This window comes from Carassius carassius, chromosome 46 (genome assembly GCF_963082965.1).
Source record: "Carassius carassius chromosome 46, fCarCar2.1, whole genome shotgun sequence".
In the NCBI taxonomy this organism is placed as follows: domain Eukaryota; kingdom Metazoa; phylum Chordata; class Actinopteri; order Cypriniformes; family Cyprinidae; genus Carassius; species Carassius carassius.
Window position 1 is genome coordinate 7105146 of NC_081800.1, and position 18925 is coordinate 7124070.

Sequence of the window (18925 nt, forward strand, 5' to 3'; positions counted from 1 at the left end):
GATAATTTGTTAATTTATAATCTAGATAATTTGTTATTTTTTCTCCTTTGCTTTTGACAGCAAACTGAAAGCTTCGCTACTCACAGTGTGCTATTTCTTTCTTTTTTTTTAAGTGTATTATTTAGTGTATTTGCATAAAGATGGTTTGGAAGATGGATATTTTTTGTGCACTCTCATTTTTTTTTTTTTTTTTTTTTACAAAAGCGACATAGTGTAGCTTTAAGTAAAATTTGTTAATACACTACTAATGAAAGTTTTTATGAAGTGTAAAGAATACAGCTTCTTAAAGGTGTGTTTGTCAACAAACTTATGTTGCCACGCGCTCTCCTGCGTTTGCCCCATATGTTCCACTCTCCCCTCGTGCACACGCTGGTTTAGATGTAGTTTAATTGACAGGTTTTATAGCACTGTCATTCATCACCAGGGCCACTTGTGTAATCAGTTCATCTCGCGCTGAGCGAGAGCGTTGAGCACTGGAGAGAAAGCAGAGGGAGGAGTTTAAACTTGCCCGAGGGTTTGAGAGCCGAGTGACTGTCATCCCTCTCGCGGGTTCATATGTGGACGCGTGCGCTGATTTTTCCTGCTCCACAGCAGATCTGTGCGCTCGGAGGTGTATTTCAGGAGCACCGGCTCTCTCTTCTACCGGACCGGACACCCGTGACCATGGCAGACACCTACTAAAGCCATCACGGAGAGATACGCGTTTGTACCGACTATGGCTGTAGACGGTAAGCTCTCTGTGTAAAACCAGTTATTATGTGATTCATAGTGCAGCCTCATGCGAACTATGTCCCGTTTATTTCCACGGTGACATGCGTTACAGTAGACAGACAATACTTATGATTTGTACTGAAGAAGACCAATGTCTTTTTGGTGTACTAATACCTACTAGACTTTACTATGAATTTACTCTTTACATTACATTGTTTACACAATATTTACAGTACAATATGTACAGTAACATTTCTAATTTAAGGATATTTTATCCCATTTACCAGAATTTTAACTTTTCTTCAATTTTATTTATTTTTTATAAAGTGTAGCTACTATTCTTTAGACTATTATTTTACTGTAGTGCTTACTAATACCCTATACTATGCTGTACTTCTATAAGAACATTATTTTACTATAAAATTATTATTTTTTTTTGCTGTATCCTGTGATGCTATTTATATTTATATTTTTGCACATCATGTTGACTTTGTGCTCAACCCGCTGAAGGGAACACCAGCTAGAGTTCATGGGTTTGTAGCTGGACATAAACATAAAGTCTACCTGACATCCTACATGATAAATGAAAACACACACATGCTTACAGTCATCCCAAGGGCTTTTATGTAACCGTAAGAAATATATGTTTTCCCTGCGGCCCAGGCAATTATATGTAATCATAGTATATCTGCAGCGCTCAGTGTGGTGCTGAAACGGACAGCAACATCTTGTCTCACTTTATCCTGACTTCTTCTTTTGTCCTTTTCCTAATTCTTTCTCATTTCACATGTCTGATAGTGTAGATTCAGTAACTTCAAAGAATATTTGACATAAAAACAAACATTTGCTGAAAATGCACTCATTCTCAGGCAATTCAAGATGTACACGTTTCTTCATCAGAACAGATTTGGAGAAAAAGCTTTGCATCACTTGCTCACCAGTGGATCTTCTGCAGTGAATGGGTGCCGTCAGAATGAGAGTCCAAACAGCTGATAAAAAATATCTCAATAATCCACAAGTAACCCACACCACTCCAGTCCATCAGTTAATGTCTTGTGAAGTAAGTATTTGTAAGAAATGAGCCCATAATCCTTAATAATGCTTCCTCCAGTGAAAAAGTCCACTGACATATTTGTTTTGAACTGTTTTCATTTGTAAACATATTTCTTTCCTGATTCACGTGAGACTGGAGGAGGCAATGTTATGGATAGCAGATTTGTATTTTAGCCAGAAGCTACGTTTTTATGTTATAAAATAATTCATTGGCTTCCCACATCGTTATTTGAGTGGTGTGAATTAGTTGTGTATTATTGTGATGTTTTCATCAGCTGTTTGGACTCTCATTCTGACGGCACCCATTAACTGCAGATTATCCAATGGTGAACAAGTTTCTCTAACTCATCTACATCTTAGATGGAAAAAATTGTTTGCTTTGCATATATTTGTTCTATTGCACAAATATTGCCATATCATTCTCCTATTACATTACAGTACAGTTATTGCTTGGCAAGGTTTCATTTTATACAAGCTATAATAAAAAGATTTCCAGAATAGCACTGGTTTCTGATTCACATAAAGCATGTTTGTGTCACTGCTCATATAAAGCTTCATCAGATTTGGAGAGGCACAGATGTTGGGTTAACCCTCTCTCGCCCTGTTTAACACCCGGCAACCCTGAACCAATCCCAGCATGCAGCAGCAAGACTGGGTTGTTTTCTTGGTACCTAAGGGACCACCAATGCATTAAGTGCATGGACGCATGTGTGTCACTCATTCATTCATGCATACAGTTGGATTAGAAATGATACACTCACAAGCTCAACTCACGGATTCTAACCACACACACAATGTCTGAACAAAAATGAATTTCATTAATTTTGACCGTTTCGCTTCAGTCGTCTAGCAGACATTTTTGCTTCTTTTTTATTGGAAATAAATCGTGTGCCGTATATTTTACTCCGTAGAAATAAAGAATTAAAAAATAAATAAATAAACAAAGCAAGCATAACTTTCACATTTAGATTTTTTCAGGTTATTTCTTCTTTTACCTCAACTGCTGATAGATGAACAGCTTTCCCATTTGGTTTATAATACATTTGACTCTGTCCTTCATCTGAATTCATATATAATGGAAGGTTTGTGGGAAAGGCTCTCAAAGCAGAAATGTGAAGTTTGTGCTATATTTGTTTTATAATGCTTTTTTTAATAACGTCTCCTGTTATTTAAGCTATAAAGTTGTTTATCATTTTTAGCAGTGGGACAATTTTTTAAAGGCAGATAAAAAATAAAATAAATAATATATTTATATTTATATAAAAAAATATATATATTTTTTTTACCAAAACATTGAAACTGAAATTAAAGTTCCTCTTCAGGAACTCGAGCTGCATCTGCGAGCTTTGGGGAACACCTCCAGCGTGACATCTCTGAATAATGTGTGTAATCAGTCCAATGGATGTGTGAGACATCATAGGCGGGTGACGTCAGAGACCAGGAAGCATAAAAGCATGAGCAGCGTAGCCGGTAGCCAACCTTCTGTTCTCAGCAAGCGCTCTGTGTGTGTGTCAGTCGCTATATGTTTGTGAGTCTTATTTAGTGTCGTTTGTCCACTGATAAACTCCATTGTCATAGCTTCAATCAAGAGAGGTTCTGGGCGAGAGCAGGCAGTGTTTAGGCTATGTGTTTTCCCTGCCAGCAAAAAACAAAAACAAAACAAAAAGGTAGGGACACACACAGCTCGTGTGTTGTCTGCTTGAGAGTGAAGCGTGCAGTGTCAGCTCTTGAGGGAGTTGACAGCTGCGATGTGAGAGTTTTGCTTCACTCTCGGAAGGCTCTCTTTGAGGAGGGAGCCTTCATTGGCATTTTTTGCGGTGCCAGCCCTGCTTTCGCTGAGGCGGAGTGGTGGTTGTGCTCGCGGGTTTCGCTTTCGGATCCGCTGGAAGGAATGTAGACGGGCAAGTCCCTTTCTTCTTCCTTAACCACCAGATCCGGTGCCCGCTCTCGGGGGTTCGGAAGCCAGCGTTTGTGGGACTTTCTCCCCGGTGAGAGGGCGCGACGCGCTGCCTGTCTTTCTCTGAGGAGTTTGATGTGGAAGGCGTCGATGAGCTCACCAGTTGCACAAGCATCAGTTCCTACAGCCGGTACTTCACTGTTCCGAGGAAGGATGAGGTGTTGTGTCCTTTTTAAGATCTGCGCTTTTTGAACCGTTCAATCAGGGGACTGAAGTTCAGCACGATTGCACAGGCCAAGTCCAAGGACTGGTGTGACACTATCTATCAAAAAGATGCACTTATCTCCATCCTTCTTCCTCGGCAGTTCCTGAGATTTGCTTTTGGGGGCAAAAGCCTACCAATACGGATCTTCCTCTGGCCTTGCACTCTTACCCCACACTTTCACGACTCAACCACATTGACGATTGGTTGATATTTGCTCAATGCACATGCTTGGATCGAGTCGATCCTCACTGCAGTCATGAGAGTGAGAGAAGGCCGGTCACTCACTGTCAAGCAGTCTCGGAAATTGCTGGGTCTGATGGCAGCTGCGTCCAACGTGAATGCTATTGGCCTGCTGTACATGAGACCCCTACAGTGGTGGCTCAAGACTAAGGGGTTCTCCCTGAGGGGAAACCCACTCCGCATGCTAAAGGTCACGCGGTGGTGTCTATGTGCCTTAGACATGTGGAGAAAACCTTGGTTCTTGTCTCAGGGCCTGGTGCTGGGAGCTTCTTGTCCCCACGTATGCTAGCGACGAATGCATCCCTCACCGGCTGGGGTGCGGTCATGAGTGGTCACCCTTCCTGTGCTCTGGGGAGTGGCCGCAATGCGACATGGCATATCATCTGCACGAGGATGCTAGCTGTGCTTCGAGCGCTACATTACTTTCTCCCAGACCTAAGAGGTCACCATGTGTTGCTGCGCACCAACAACACAGCAGTGGTCTCTTACATCAACCACCAAGGAGTTCTGCGCTCACGCCGTTTATACAATCTAGCATACCAGATCCTTCTGTGGTCCCAGGGTGAACTCCTCTCGTGGAGAGCAGTCCACATTCCTGGGCATCTTAATATGGGAGCAGACATCCTGTTGAGGCAGGGGCCGAGGCCCGGGGAATGGCAGCTTCACACCGAGCTGATTAAGCAGAGTTGGAGAGGTTGGCCAGACTCGGGTGGATCTGCGACTCGAGAGGCATTGCACTGTCCCCTCTGGCTTCCTGTGACTCATCCAGCTCCACTGGGACTGGACGTCATAATACAGATGTGGCCAAGTCTTCGTCCGTACGTTTTTCCCCCGATTGCTCTGCTCCTAGGAGTTCTGGAGAGAGTGCGCCGGGACGGAGTCTGGCTGCTGTGAGTAGCCTCATTCTGGCCGAGCCGGGTATGGTTCCTGGGCCTGATTTCTCTTTTTGACGGCACTCCATGGGAAGTTCCCATCAGGAGAGATCTCCTCTCCCAGGCAGAGGGTGCGCCCCTGCATGGAGCTTAGAGGCTGCAGGTGTGGTCTCTGAGGAGGCACAACTCTAAGCTTCTGGTCTCTCAACCAAGGTTGTTGAGACCATTCTCCACTCCAGAACTCCCTCAATGAGGAAACTGTATGCCTTGAAGTGGAAGCTAGACACTGTGGAGACCGCCAGCTCGACCCAGTTAACTGCCCGGTTGGTACAGTGCTGGAGTTCTTGCAGGCTCTCCACAGGGTTGACCTACTCCACCTTGAAGGTCTACTTGGTGACCATGGTGGCCTACCGCGCCCCTCTCGTTGGCCAGTCAGTGGGCAGAAACCCTCTGGTTACATGTTTCCTCCATGGTGCGCTGAATTTGAGGCCTCCGGCCAGAAGAGGCTTATGCTAAGCGGTGATCAGGATGCTATCCTAAGCCTCGAGTCCTCTGATCTCCCCTCTCTTGGGGGTCAAGACCCACTCCTTCTGAAGTTGGCCATTGGACGGGTTGTTCCCGATTACTCTCAGGCTCCTGTCTCATTCTCTTGCTTTAGCTGTGCTCTTCCACACTAGGCAGAGATTTGAAAGTCTGAGGGCGTGGGCATTCTCGTTCCCCAAAGCGTCATCGACGCAGCTTGAGTTCCTGAAGAGGAACGTCTAAGGTTATGTATGTAACCCTGGTTCCTCGAAGGAACGAGACGCTGCGTCGCAGTGCCACACTTCCGGCATCTCTGGCCAGCGCTTGCTTCATCCTTTGAGGCTGGCTGCTGGCTACGCCGCTCGTGCTTTTATGCTTCCTGGTCTCTGATGTCACCCGCCTATGACGTCTCGCCCATCCATTGGACTGATTACACACGTTATTCAGAGACGTCACGCTGGAGGCATTCCCAAAGCGTCATCGACGCAGCGTCTCATTCCTTCAAGGAACCAGGGTTACATACGTAACCTTAGACATTTTCATTTAACAAAATCTTTTACTTCACAGTTGTTAAACTTTTTTCTTGAAATTTATTTTAATTTAAAAAAATTTAGAGTTGCAGAATATAAAGTCAGAATTGCAAGATGTAATATTTTTTCTGAGAATAATTTTGAGATAAAAAGTTTACCTTTTGAAAAAAAAAGCAATTACCTTTTGATTTTTTACTCAGTGGAGAAAAAAACCACACAGAACCAGAACTGCAACATGGAAACTCAGAATTGTGAGACATAAACCCATAATTACAAGAATTTTTGTTTTTAATTCAGATTTTATATCTCACAATTCTAAAAATTTCAGTTACCCAGTTACCAAAATTTAATTTAACTACCTCTCTTTCTTTTTCTTTTTTTCTTTATTCAGAATTAAGTCAAATTATTATGGCCCTCCTCCATACTTTGCTTGTAAGTGAAATGCACAATTTCTGTTTAAGTAAGTCTAATTATTGTCTGTGTTAATCGACAGTATGTCACAGTTGCTTGATGAAAGAGCTTAACTAGAACTGAACCCGGAACATTCCTTTAACAGTGCTCCTAAATCTGTTCCTTTAAGAGCTTTTTTCCTAAAGCCTCTTGATCTTGTTTGTACTCAGTGAGCACATGACTGAAGTTACGTCCCTTTGAACTGATTCTAACATGAGCAAATGAAAAAAAAGAAGAAAAGGAGGTGAAAGAAAAGGAAGCTAATGTTTTCTTTAGCCACATAAACATGGTCTTTATTAGCTTTTTCTCATGTTTGTTTAGGAGGGGCTCTTAACAGCTATTTGGTGTCCTGCCCTAAAGTTGGCTCTGGAGAGGTTTTGAAATGGGATCCTGCCTCAAATGGTGTGGAGTGTGTCACTTGTGTCCACACAGGCATTGTAACTACCTTAAACCATCCATCCCTTTATCCCCCAATCCTTTTGTATCATATCTTTTAGCAGCAGACAAAGGTTTTAGCTAAAATGAATTTTGTGTGTGTTTGTATTTTTGTGGATTTTTGATCTGTGTGTGTGAGTTTTCATTATGTTTTTGTGCTGTTGTATTCATGTTTGGATTTCAAGTCTCGTTCCGTTGGCCTGTTGTTGGTCTTAATATCCTCTTACAGTGTCACTGTGGTTCACACAGCATCTGTGCTGACATCAGGGGAAGAGAAAGTAAATAAGATTTGCCTGCTTTTTTTCTTGCAGTGATTCCGTTCTTAAATGAAAAGACGTTCTGTCCATGCATCAGTGTAGATGGATAGTTTTGTGTCTGACTTTGATCTGGTTAGTTCGCCATCAGGTGCATTCGCACCCACTCTAGTCAAAAATAACAAAGGAATTTGTACAGGATTGACAGAATTTCTATAACAATTTGGAACCAGAATCTCATGGAGTCACATAGGAATCTTTTAGGAATGACTTTATGAAAAATGTATGCAGTGCTATGTGGTTGATAGGGTGTTCTGGGTGATTGTTTGGGAGTTGCCTTGTGGTGCTCTAGGGTGTTGTTAGGTGCTATGTTCAGGGGTTGTTAGGGGATTGCAGGCAGGAAGTTGATGGGATGGGAGGTTGCTTACTGGTTCAAGTTAAAGGAGCCTTTCAGGTCTCTATTAAATTAAAGTGCGTTTCTATCTTCTATGTAAAAATGTTTTTTAAACATCTCCTTCCATTCTCAAAATGTAAGTCTGGTTGCTTAGAAAACCAAAGAAATGTAGTAGCACAAACAGAACAGGTCGGATTTAATACTTTTAAGTTGGAAATTTGTTCCAATCCCTACAAATAATTTATGCTATAAATAATCCTTAACAGACAGCAATTATAAATATAAATTAATTGTACTGAAACCTCTGTTTGATCTGTTTAAAATGATACAGTTATAGTGAAACCTCAAGATCCAGTTTACAGCTTGCTGATGCCATTCACATTCTAATCAGTAAGACTGTATAGATCCTACAATATCACATGCTTCATCCACATGCTGCCTAATTACGGGTCAGTGCTACACTTCTGAGATTCCCTATGAATAAAAGTGGGATTGAGGGGGATGGGGTTTATTAGAGGTGTCTAATAAACATTCACTCATCAATCCCTGTGGACTTTAAACAGATTGATCATGCGTTCAAACCCGGGAGTGATCAATTTGGCTTAAATCAACAAGCATCTTTGTGAAAATGGACTGAGAGTAGAAAGGAGGCAGAGAAATGGCTGAAGAATTGAGAAGAAAGGTCCATTTAAAGGAGCATTTCACCCGTGGGAACATTGATCTTCATTGAAAGTGGGTCATATATGTAGTCGAAATCTATTAAAATTTTCGAAATTTGGTGCCTTTTTGACCGAGTTATTACAGAAAGTAACTTTAGGGCTCATTTGTATGGAAAACCACAACTCCCACAATGCAACACATTTGCACAGCTCCACAAGCCACTCCCACTCCCAAGACATTGAGGACACAGTTAGCGATGTATGGTATTTACGTGCCACAGTAGTAAACAATGCCACAGTAAGCTTTTTGTGCATTAAAAAAGGTACTGCACAAACATTTTACAGTTGACGTTACGTAACTTATTAACCGGGAATCATTTCGTGAAATCAATTCTGAAATATGTCTCCAGGACGCCTCTGTCCATATGCGGGGCGAAACTAGGATGGTTCACAACGCAAACATCCGTGTCCTTGTCTGCCTCGGACATTTCTTTGAGGAGAAATTGGCATCTTGGAAATTCTTGGCAGCAGAGGACTCTAGCTCTGTGTCCGTAGGCGCACAACGAGAGCACAGGCACCACCAGTCCGCACCAGCTCGAGCACGCCCGGGCTCCTCGGACGCGACAGGCAGGTCTCCGGCCTCGGCTGCAGCCGCCGCCTCCTGTTCCTCCATCAGCCTCAGCTGCTCTGCGCTATATTGTGGATCGTATAGATAGCCACGAACATCTGTTTCGAGCAACAGACTTTGAAAATCCTCTTCTTCCATATCATGAGTTGTTCCTCCAGCCGTTCTCTTAAATCTGACTCCATAAGCGCTTGTTAGCTTAGCTACATAGCTTCCAAACAAGATGGCGGATTTTCATTTTCGTTTCTGTAAGTTTAGTCGCACCCACTGATCTGTAATAGGCCTGTAGGGTGAGTGGGTCCCACCCCCTGGAATAATAATAAGCTAGTGTGTGTAGTCTCTACACTTTTCAATGAATTTTGACTTCCTGCTTATTATGACGCAAAATGACGATTTTTACGTCATAATAAGCAGGAAGTAAAACACTTAAATCCTTATTTCTCCCATCTCAGGGAAAAATAAAGGAAAAATCCATGATCATTATAATATATGACTGGGTTTCTAACAATACAAAGCTAAATGCAAATGGGTGAAGTGATCCTTTAATTTGTTTGGAGGACTGATGGCAGGGCCGACTCGTGAGCCACGGATAATTGCTCTTGTGGAGGACAGAGCTTTACACCCTCAACATCACGAGCATTTTCATATTCGTTCTCCAGTACTGTGGTTACTCCTCATTTTTTTTTAAACGGCCAGTCTGTCAGCTCCTCTCATTCTGTTGTATTAGCAAGAGCACGGGCCCGTGTCCAATATCTCGCCGTTAATTAGTGCTCCACAAAGAAAAGAAATGCATGATTGGGAAAGATAAAGGACGAAAGAGGGGAGGATGTTAAAGGAAGATACAGAGACAGAGAAATAGAGAAGAGATAATAGAAACTGCTGAGAGGGTTGTGTTAATTAGTGATAATGCATTTGATTTGAATTTGATGGAAATTGATGGTCACGTGTATGCTAGTTAGTAGTTGCTTTGGTTAAAGCAGTGGTTCTCAAACAGGTGGCCACAGGGTACTTAAACCTATTTAAATTAATAAATTATTATTAATATGTTAAGATAATCAAACTTGAAATTAATTTAAAATGCCAAAAAGAAAACTATAAAATCAAAATGCATATTGAAAATGTATTTTATTTATTTATTTTTTAACTTTTTGATTTTGCAGAAAATGCAAAATATTAATAATTTTCACAAATGTTCAAAGCAGCGAGAGCAATACAAATCTTCTTATCGATGCTTCTTCCTGTTTCAAAATGAATGAGAATGTGTATTTGAATGTATTGTATTTTGAATGTATTTTGACATGGGCGTGGTCTGTGATGTCACACTTGGATGTGGGCCGGGTTGGATGTCCACAGCAGGCTGCAGCGAGACGCTCCTGCTCTTGCAGGGTCTAATTTTGGACATGATTCCTAAAACAAGAATATGATACATTTGACAAATAACTGATGGTCAGAAACATTTTGAAAACAGATTGAAACACAAACATACTAAACATGAATATGTATCCTTAAGCTATCCAATAGTTAATAAAAGACATACACAATAAGTGATTATAAACATAATAGTCAAATGTGTGGGTTACATATAAATGAATATGGAGTTAAGTGATGGACTTATATTCATTTATTAGTATTTTTGAGTTCATTTTGGTCCATTTATATCTAGAAAATACCGTTCCTGTGCCATTCTCTGACAAAAGATGTTCTGTGGAGACCAGAGGTTAAAAGGTCCCCTTAGGAATTTCAGTCTGGTTCTGCTAGGTGGGGGGGAAGTCAATCCAAAGATCTTGTTTATTAGTCTCATGGGTTTACATGTGCTGGCCGACGTTGCATCTTGATTACTTGCCCCAAATTTGACAATCTCTTCTCCGAATTGAAATTGTCAATAATTGTTTTAGTGGTGTTAATGTTGAAAGCTGTTCTGTGAAAGAGTTGGTTGGTTATCTTGCTTCTGACTCTGGCACTAGGAATGATTTATGACTTCCTGTTGCCTTTCTGAGGAATTCGGCTCGTGTTTCAACCACAGTCCTGATTGACTCTTTAATTTGTCTGGTTCGGGTCTGATACGCTACATATAAAAATAAAACACTATGACAGAATTGATAGACAGATGACAGAATTTCCATTTTTGGGTGAACTGTTCTTTTAATGTTAATAAAACAACAAAACACAAAGAGAAAAATGCTCACTGCTCTTGACTGAAGAACTTTAATACAGTTGCTTTCATAAGAATCAATGTACAATTGTTGTATATACTGTAATGTATATATAGTTTTTCACTTTATATATTTGTTAATTAAATACTGCTAAATACACCTACTGTGCCTGAAAAATAAAGCACTGTTTGTTTTATTCGTATTATGTTCGTATCTTTGTTCTTATTTTTTAATAACAAAGATGAAATAATCTTCACAAATTTTCTCCTAAATGTCTGCCATTCTTTGTTACTTTATACATTGTTACTTTGAAAGACTTTGTTTTTATTATAGGGAAATTTGTGATAAAATTGTGAAATCGTGATATTTCAGAAAAAAAAATGTGATATGATATTTTTTGACATATCACCCACCCATAGGTAGGCCTAGCCATAAATACATCTGTATCAAAATAGGCCAATACAACTAACAGTTACACCACCGTTTAATCAGAGCATAAGCCTGTATGTTATCATAAGCAGTGAAATAATAATAAGAACAACACAGCGGCCACACCACACATCTGACAGACGCAACACAACACCGTCATCAAATCAGCAGGACAGTAGTAATGTGCTTGGTCATAGTCTGGCTCAGAGACCACATAAACCACATGAAATAAACAACAGTGACTAGGCAACTAATTTTAGGAAAATGTAGATGTTTGTACCTGTACACTGGCATGTAGGGGAGGTAGCCTTTAGAGAATGGGGCGAGCATGTTTTCACCAAGTACAACATCCTTGTTGATCCTGGAACAACATTCCAATCACCCAATCAGAATTTTTCAAACTTTTCAGAAAATATCTGTTTTAGGCTTACTATCAGGGTTAGGTGCTTCTATACCCTTGTTAATCAGCTATCATTTCCCACTGATTTTAGGAATAAATTATGGGTAGGGTTAGGTTTAGGCGTAGGGAATGGTTTAAGTCTATTTTTTGGACAAAAATGTTGATCCAGGATCATCAGAAGATCATGTCTTACTTGGCAAAATCATGGTGAATGGAGCACTGCTGATGATGGAGAAATATGTGAATTAACATTAGCACTAACAGAGCTGTTCAGCTCCTTGAGCGTGGAATATGTGGGGATGTTTCATTCATACTCGAAGCCAGAGGGTGCTCTCGCACAGAAAGCACACAACGGACTCATAGAAGACATACCAGGAAAACCCTAATATGGACAAAATCATGTTAAACGGCATCCAGCAATCTCTGCTGTAGCTGAGGGGCTGTTGACAAACTTATCATCATCATTATATGGCAAACAAGAAAAATCAACAACACAATAAAATATATTTATAAATAAAGTATTGTGATCATTGCAACAGATTTCACAATGATTAGGCTGCCTTCTGAAGCAACTTACTGGGTGGGCCTTACTGAAAGCTAACACCCGTAGCTACGCCTCTGCCATAAACTATTGAAAATGGATGATGGATGCGCTGTGCACTCAGGCACTGGGATTCGCTCGGTTGTCAAAATAAAAGTCCTATTCTGACACATCAGCCAAGCAGAAGAAAACTTATCAGCCAATAAATAATAAATGCGAAATATCGGCCATAAATAAAAAAGTGCAATTGGAAAAATAAAAGCTTCATTAAAATACAATAAGGATAAGGAAAATACGTATTTTCCAGGTGAACATGCAAAGATATAGTGAAAATAATTTTATTTAATAAATCTGAATTAAATAATCGAGATCCCAGGATTTGACAGAGTTCAAGAAATGGTAGGACATTTATACACATAGAAATTATACCAAGAACTAGAGAAAATATTTTAACTAGTGATCAACCATTCAGTGCCAATGTCGATATCTGTAGAACATGGTGGCTGTTAAAAATAAAATTTATTAATAGCAATAAAGACATACACAAAATTCCAAAATTCATTTTTAAAATATATTTAAGTTAACTAAAAGTATTGAAAACTGAAAATGTGAACTACATATATTTCAGTCAACCCAGAATGACCAAATGTTATCAAGTTAATCAGCCTGGGTCCGTGTATCATCCGATCATTCAATTATTCCATTTAATCTGGCAAACCAAAAACGAAATAACGAATCAATATTTTGTTTTTCTGTTTTCCTGTATGAACCAAAAATGAAAAACTGACGTTTGTTTCATTGCTTTCAGCTCGAAACGGGAAATATAATAAACAAGGAAACCAAAACGAAATAATGGATCAAATTTATGTTTTCTCAATTTTTCTTTATTTGTTGTAGTAGGTCTAACTATTTCCCACGGTGCCGTCCTGCTTGCTTTGCGCATGCGCAGTGGATAGTTTCAAAGGAATATGCGCTCACTTCCGGGTGTAATGCCAAGCCAGCAGAGGGAGCCATCACCCGAGTACTGACTGAGCGCTCCCTCTGCTGCTTCTACATTTACTTCCTGTTTGGGACTACTTAAGCTGGAACCATGTGCTTTCTCATCGCGAAGTATTGCCAGTTTACCCTGCCTTACCAAGCGTTTCCCTGTTATTCTGATTGTCTGCATGTGTATGATTCTGCCTCGTTCTCTGACCATTGATTCCACGGATTTCCCTTTCTGGATTGTTTGCTTGTGTGGACTGATCTCAAGGTTTGACTTCTCTGCCTGGCTTCTCACTAACGTCTCTTGGATCATCCCTTGGATTGTTGTAAGATCGGACTGCTTGACTGTTATAAACCCTCTGCCTGTTTCCACGTGTTTGTTGTTGGATATTTGCAATAAACTTCTGCATATGGATTCTAATGCTGCATCAGTGCCCTCATTACAGAATACTTAGCCTACCGTGAATCCAGCGGAGGTTTCCAACTTACAAGCCACATTCGCTTACCAAAGCGAGATTCTGAAGAATTATCAGGATCAACTTGCAAAGCTACAATCAATCAACGAACACCTGATGCACTACGTACGATCTCTTCCTCCTCTCACGCCTTCAACGGTAAGCTTTGCTCTTCCTAATAAGTTTGATGGCTCTGCTGAACAATGCAAAGGATTCATTCGACAAGTAAAGCTATATTTTGAGTTTCAACAGGATCGATTTGAACCTGAGAAGAGATGTGCGTTTCTCATGACTTTGCTCACGGGAAAAGCCCTCGATTGGGCTTCAGCGGTGTGGGATAGCGATACACAACTCAGGAGATCCACTGAGTATTTTTTACTTCACTGTCTCTTGATCTCACAGCGCTGATTGACTCTGGAGCAGCTCTGAATATCATCAACAAGGACATAATTCAGAAGTTTAATATTCCTACCCAACCGTGCATTCCACCCATTCAGATCAAAGCTATCGACGACACTCTCATCAATCAAGGTATCCAATGTCAAACCAAAACCTTGAAGCTTCAAACCGGTTTGTTCCTTCAAGAAAACATCACCCTGTATGTCGTTGACTCACCCAAATACGAGGTCATTTTAGGATTTCCTTGGCTCACCATCCACGATCCTTCCATTTCCTGGTTCCAAGGGGAGTTAACTCACTGGTCTCCATTCTGTTTGAGGAACTGCCTTTCAATTCAGCCTCACCCATGTCTCACCACTAGCATTGAGAGTCCCGAATCCCAGGTGAAAGTATCCATCCCCAATCAATATCAAGATTTGTCTGAAGTGTTCAGCAAGACTAAGGCCACACAACTTCCTCCACATCGTCCATGGGATTGCGCCATTGATTTGCTTCCCAATGCCATGCCTCCCAAAAGCAGAATTTACCCATTGTCCAGGATTGAGGATCAAGCTATGGAGGAATACATTGAGGAGGCCTTAGACTCAGGGTTCATCGCCGGGTTCTTCTTCGTGAGTAAAAAGGATGGTGGGTTAAGACCTTGCATAGATTACCGTGGATATAACAATGTCACAGTAAAATTCCGCTATCCCTTGCCTTTGGTACCTCCGGCCCTGGAACAACTACGAGAGGCCACCATTTACACCAAACTAGACCTACGAAGCGCATACAATCTCATCAGGATCAAGGAAGGTGATGAATGGAAGACTGCATTTCTCACCACTAGGGGGCACTTTGAGTACCAGGTAATGCCTTATGGGTTAGCCAACTCTCCAGCTGTCTTTCAATCATTTATAAATGAAATCTTCAAGGACTTCATGAACAAATTTGTTATTGCCTACATCGATGACATTTTGATTTATTCCAAGACAGAGACTGAACATGTTACTCATGTGCGTGCAGTATTATCCCGTTTACTGGAGAACCAACTATGTCAAGGCTGAGAAATGTGAGTTCCATGTCCATCAGACATCTTTTCTTGGCTATCAAGTCAGTCACCAGGGAGTGAGGATGGACTCAATCAAAGTTCAAGCAGTCACGGATTGGCCTCAAACTACTACCATTAAGGAGCTTCAGAGGTTTCTAGGCTTTGCCAACTTCTACCGCCGTTTCATCAGAGATTACAGCACTATCGCCTCTCCTCTCACCTCACTCTTGAAGGACAAACCCAAGAAACTCGGTTGGAATGAAGAAGCAAGCCATGCTTTTACCACCCTCAAGTCAAGTTTCACCTCAGCTCCCATCCTGAAACATCCTGATCCTGATCTACCATTTGTCTTGGAGGTGGATGCATCAGACTGCGGAATAGGAGCTGTTCTCTCCCAACGTCATGGACAACCAGGCAAGCTTCATCCATGTGCATTTTACTCCAGAAAACTCACGAGTGCAGAAAGGAACTACGATGTTTGTAATAAGGAATTATTATCCATGAAAGCAGCCATTGAGGAGTGGAGACATTGGCTAGAGGGCGCGCGCTACCTATTCCAAGTCATCACCGACCACAAGAACCTTGAGTATATAAAGGGAGCAAAAAGACTTAATCCTCGCCAAGCTCGATGGGCCCTCTTCTTCACTCGTTTTGATTTCACCGTTACTTATCGACCAGGCAGCAAGAACGGTAAGGCAGACGCTCTCTCCCGTAAACATGACCCCCCTATAGAGGATTTCAAACCCGAAACCATTCTGCCACCCACTGTCATTCTGGCTCCAGTCTCATGGGACATCATGGAGGAAATTCAACGCAGACAAGAACAAGATCCGCCACCACCACAATGCCCACCGAACAAACAATATGTACCCCAAGACATGCGTCACCAAGTACTCCAATGGGTCCATACATCCATCAGCTCAGGACATCCAGGTATCTCACGCACCCTCAACCTGTTAAAGAACTCATTTTGGTGGCCTTCAATGACCAAGGACACAACCAACTTCATCAAATCCTGTCAGATCTGTGCTCAATCCAAGACCCCCAAGGAATTACCCTCAGGCCTACTTCAACCATTACCCATCCCACAACGACCATGGTCTCATCTCTCTATTGACTTCATCACTGACCTGCCACCATCTGATGGATTCACAACCATTCTAGTCATCATCGACAGATTCTCAAAGTCATGCCGGTTAATTCCATTAAAAGGATTACCTACTGCCATGGAAACAGCTTTAGCTCTCTTTAACCATGTATTTCGTATCTATAGCTTACCTGAGGACATTGTCAGCGACAGAGGAACACAATTCACCTCCCAAGTCTGGAAAACGTTCTGCAAGCAATTGGATATTAACGTTAGCCTCACGTCTGGATACCATCCTCAAAACAACGGCCAGGTGGAGAGACTCAACCAGGAGATTGGCCGATATCTACGAACCTATTGTAGTAGGGAACAACATAGGTGGTCAGAGTTTCTTCCCTGGGCCGAATATGCCCAGAATTCTCTCACTCATGCGTCTACAGGCCTCACCCCCTTCCAGTGTGTCCTGGGGTATCAGCCCCCTATGTTCCCATGGTCAGGTGAACCTTCCTCGGTTCCGGCAGTTGACGACTGGATTAAACGTAGTGAGAGGGTGTGGGACAGTGCTCATGTGCGTCTTCAACGGGCTATAAGGAATCAGGAGATCCAGGCCAACAGACGCCGACGTCCACACCCTCCCTACGAACCTGGACAGCGGGTCTGGCTCTCTACGAGGGACATCAAGCTGCGGCTGCCCAGCAGGAAGCTCAGCCCTAGGTACGTAGGCCCTTTCAAGATTCTCAGAGGTATTAATGAGGTAACGTACCAGCTGGAGCTTCCTGCTAACTACCGTATCTCTCCCTCTTTTCATGTGTCCCTTCTCAAACCGGTCCACCCGGAGGCTGACCCCGGCCAGGTAACCCCAGAACCACCGCCACCCCTGGATGTAGGTGGTATGCCCGCCTACCAAGTAAAGGAGTTACTGGACTCTCGGCGTAGAGGGGGTCAGCTCCAATATCTGGTGGACTGGGAGGGCTATGGACCTGAGGAGAGGTCATGGGTGGCCGCCAACGACATTCTGGATCCATCGCTCACAGAAGAATTCCATCGAGCCAGACCTGACCGTCCAGCACCCCGACCGCGGGGACGTCCTCGCCGAGCTCCAGGAGTCGCTCCTAGAGGGAGGGGTTCTGTAATGCCAAGCCAGCAGAGGGAGCCATCACCCGAGTACTGACTGAGAGCTCCCTCTGCTGCTTCTACATTCACTTCCTGTTTGGGACTACTTAAGCTGGAACCATGTGCTTTCTCATCGCGAAGTATTGCCAGTTTACCCTGCCTTACCAAGCGTTTCCCTGTTATTCTGATTGTCTGTATGTATATGTCTGTATTCTGCCTCGTTCTCTGACCATTGATTCCACGGATTTCCCTTTCTGGATTGTTTGCTTGTGTGGACTGATCTCAAGGTTTGACTTCTCTGCCTGGCTTCTCACTAACGTCTCTTGGATCATCCCTTGGATTGTTGTAAGATCGGACTGCTTGACTGTTATCAACCCTCTGCCTGTTTCCACGTGTTTGTTGTTGGATATTTGCAATAAACTTATGCATATGGATTCTAATGCTGCATCAGTGCCCTCATTACACCGGGGATAAAGAACACGTTTTTTTTAACGATCACAGGCATAGTTACAGTATGTCCAATAACAATACAATACGCTATGTCCTTTGAAATCACGCTAACCACTTGTTTTGGTATGTGGGGCATTTTAAGTGATCATTAATTAAAACATTTATATTAGCAGATTATTTTATTACTAATGAGATCAATAAAAGCAATCAAAACGAGGTAGATGGTCAAGAGTTCTCTTTATTTAAATGCAAACATGTAAACAAATATGTACAGAATTATGTGAAGTTACATATTTACATTATTTTTACAGTTACATTGTGTGACATAGGTAAGTAGTAGTTTTCAGATGTGAATGGGTGGGGGGTATTTTCTTGACTTCATCAAACCAAAGTCACAGTAAGCGTATAGACTATAGAGTGATGTATCATTCCTGAATCCTGATTTGAATCAGTCTTTGAAAGACCCATTATTATAGACAATTCAGTGACAAATTATTAAACACAGACACTTGAATTTATTCCTGAAAGAATCTGAATCTTGGACGAATAGATTGAATAAAAGGCTTCTTTATTAACACAGTGACTTACCGACACCTAGTGGCGATATTACTTTCATAAGTATCATAAAGTAGGCCTATCATTTCATTTTGTCATTACATATTTCTTTGTTAAAAATGTTGTATTAAACATCAATCTCATTTCATTATACAGTTGTAATTGCTATGTAAAGGCATGTACAGCTGCCTGATCAGCATTAAACTGTAAACAGGCCTAATACATCTAAAATCAACATTTTAATACTGATTTAATTATTACATGTATTCCAATTTAACATTATCATTTAAGAATTTAACATTAAGGATGACATAAATACAAACCCGATTCCCAAAAAGTTGGGACGCTGTACAAATTGTGAGTACAAAAGGAATGGAATAATTTACAAATCTGATAAACTTATATTTTATTCACAGTAGAATATA

At 41.6% G+C, this 18925-nt stretch overlaps 1 protein-coding gene across 1 annotated transcript in view; it reads left to right on the top strand.

Moving 5' to 3' along the window:
* The first annotated feature begins 503 nt into the window (after positions 1-503).
* Positions 504-18925, top strand: part of LOC132129636 (sterile alpha motif domain-containing protein 10-like) — a 94483-nt gene continuing 76061 nt past the window's right edge. Inside the window, exon 1 of the mRNA XM_059541279.1 lies at positions 504-728. Coding sequence (XP_059397262.1) covers positions 716-728 — 13 coding nt within the window. The 5' untranslated portion in view covers positions 504-715. The remainder of the gene's footprint in view (positions 729-18925) is intronic.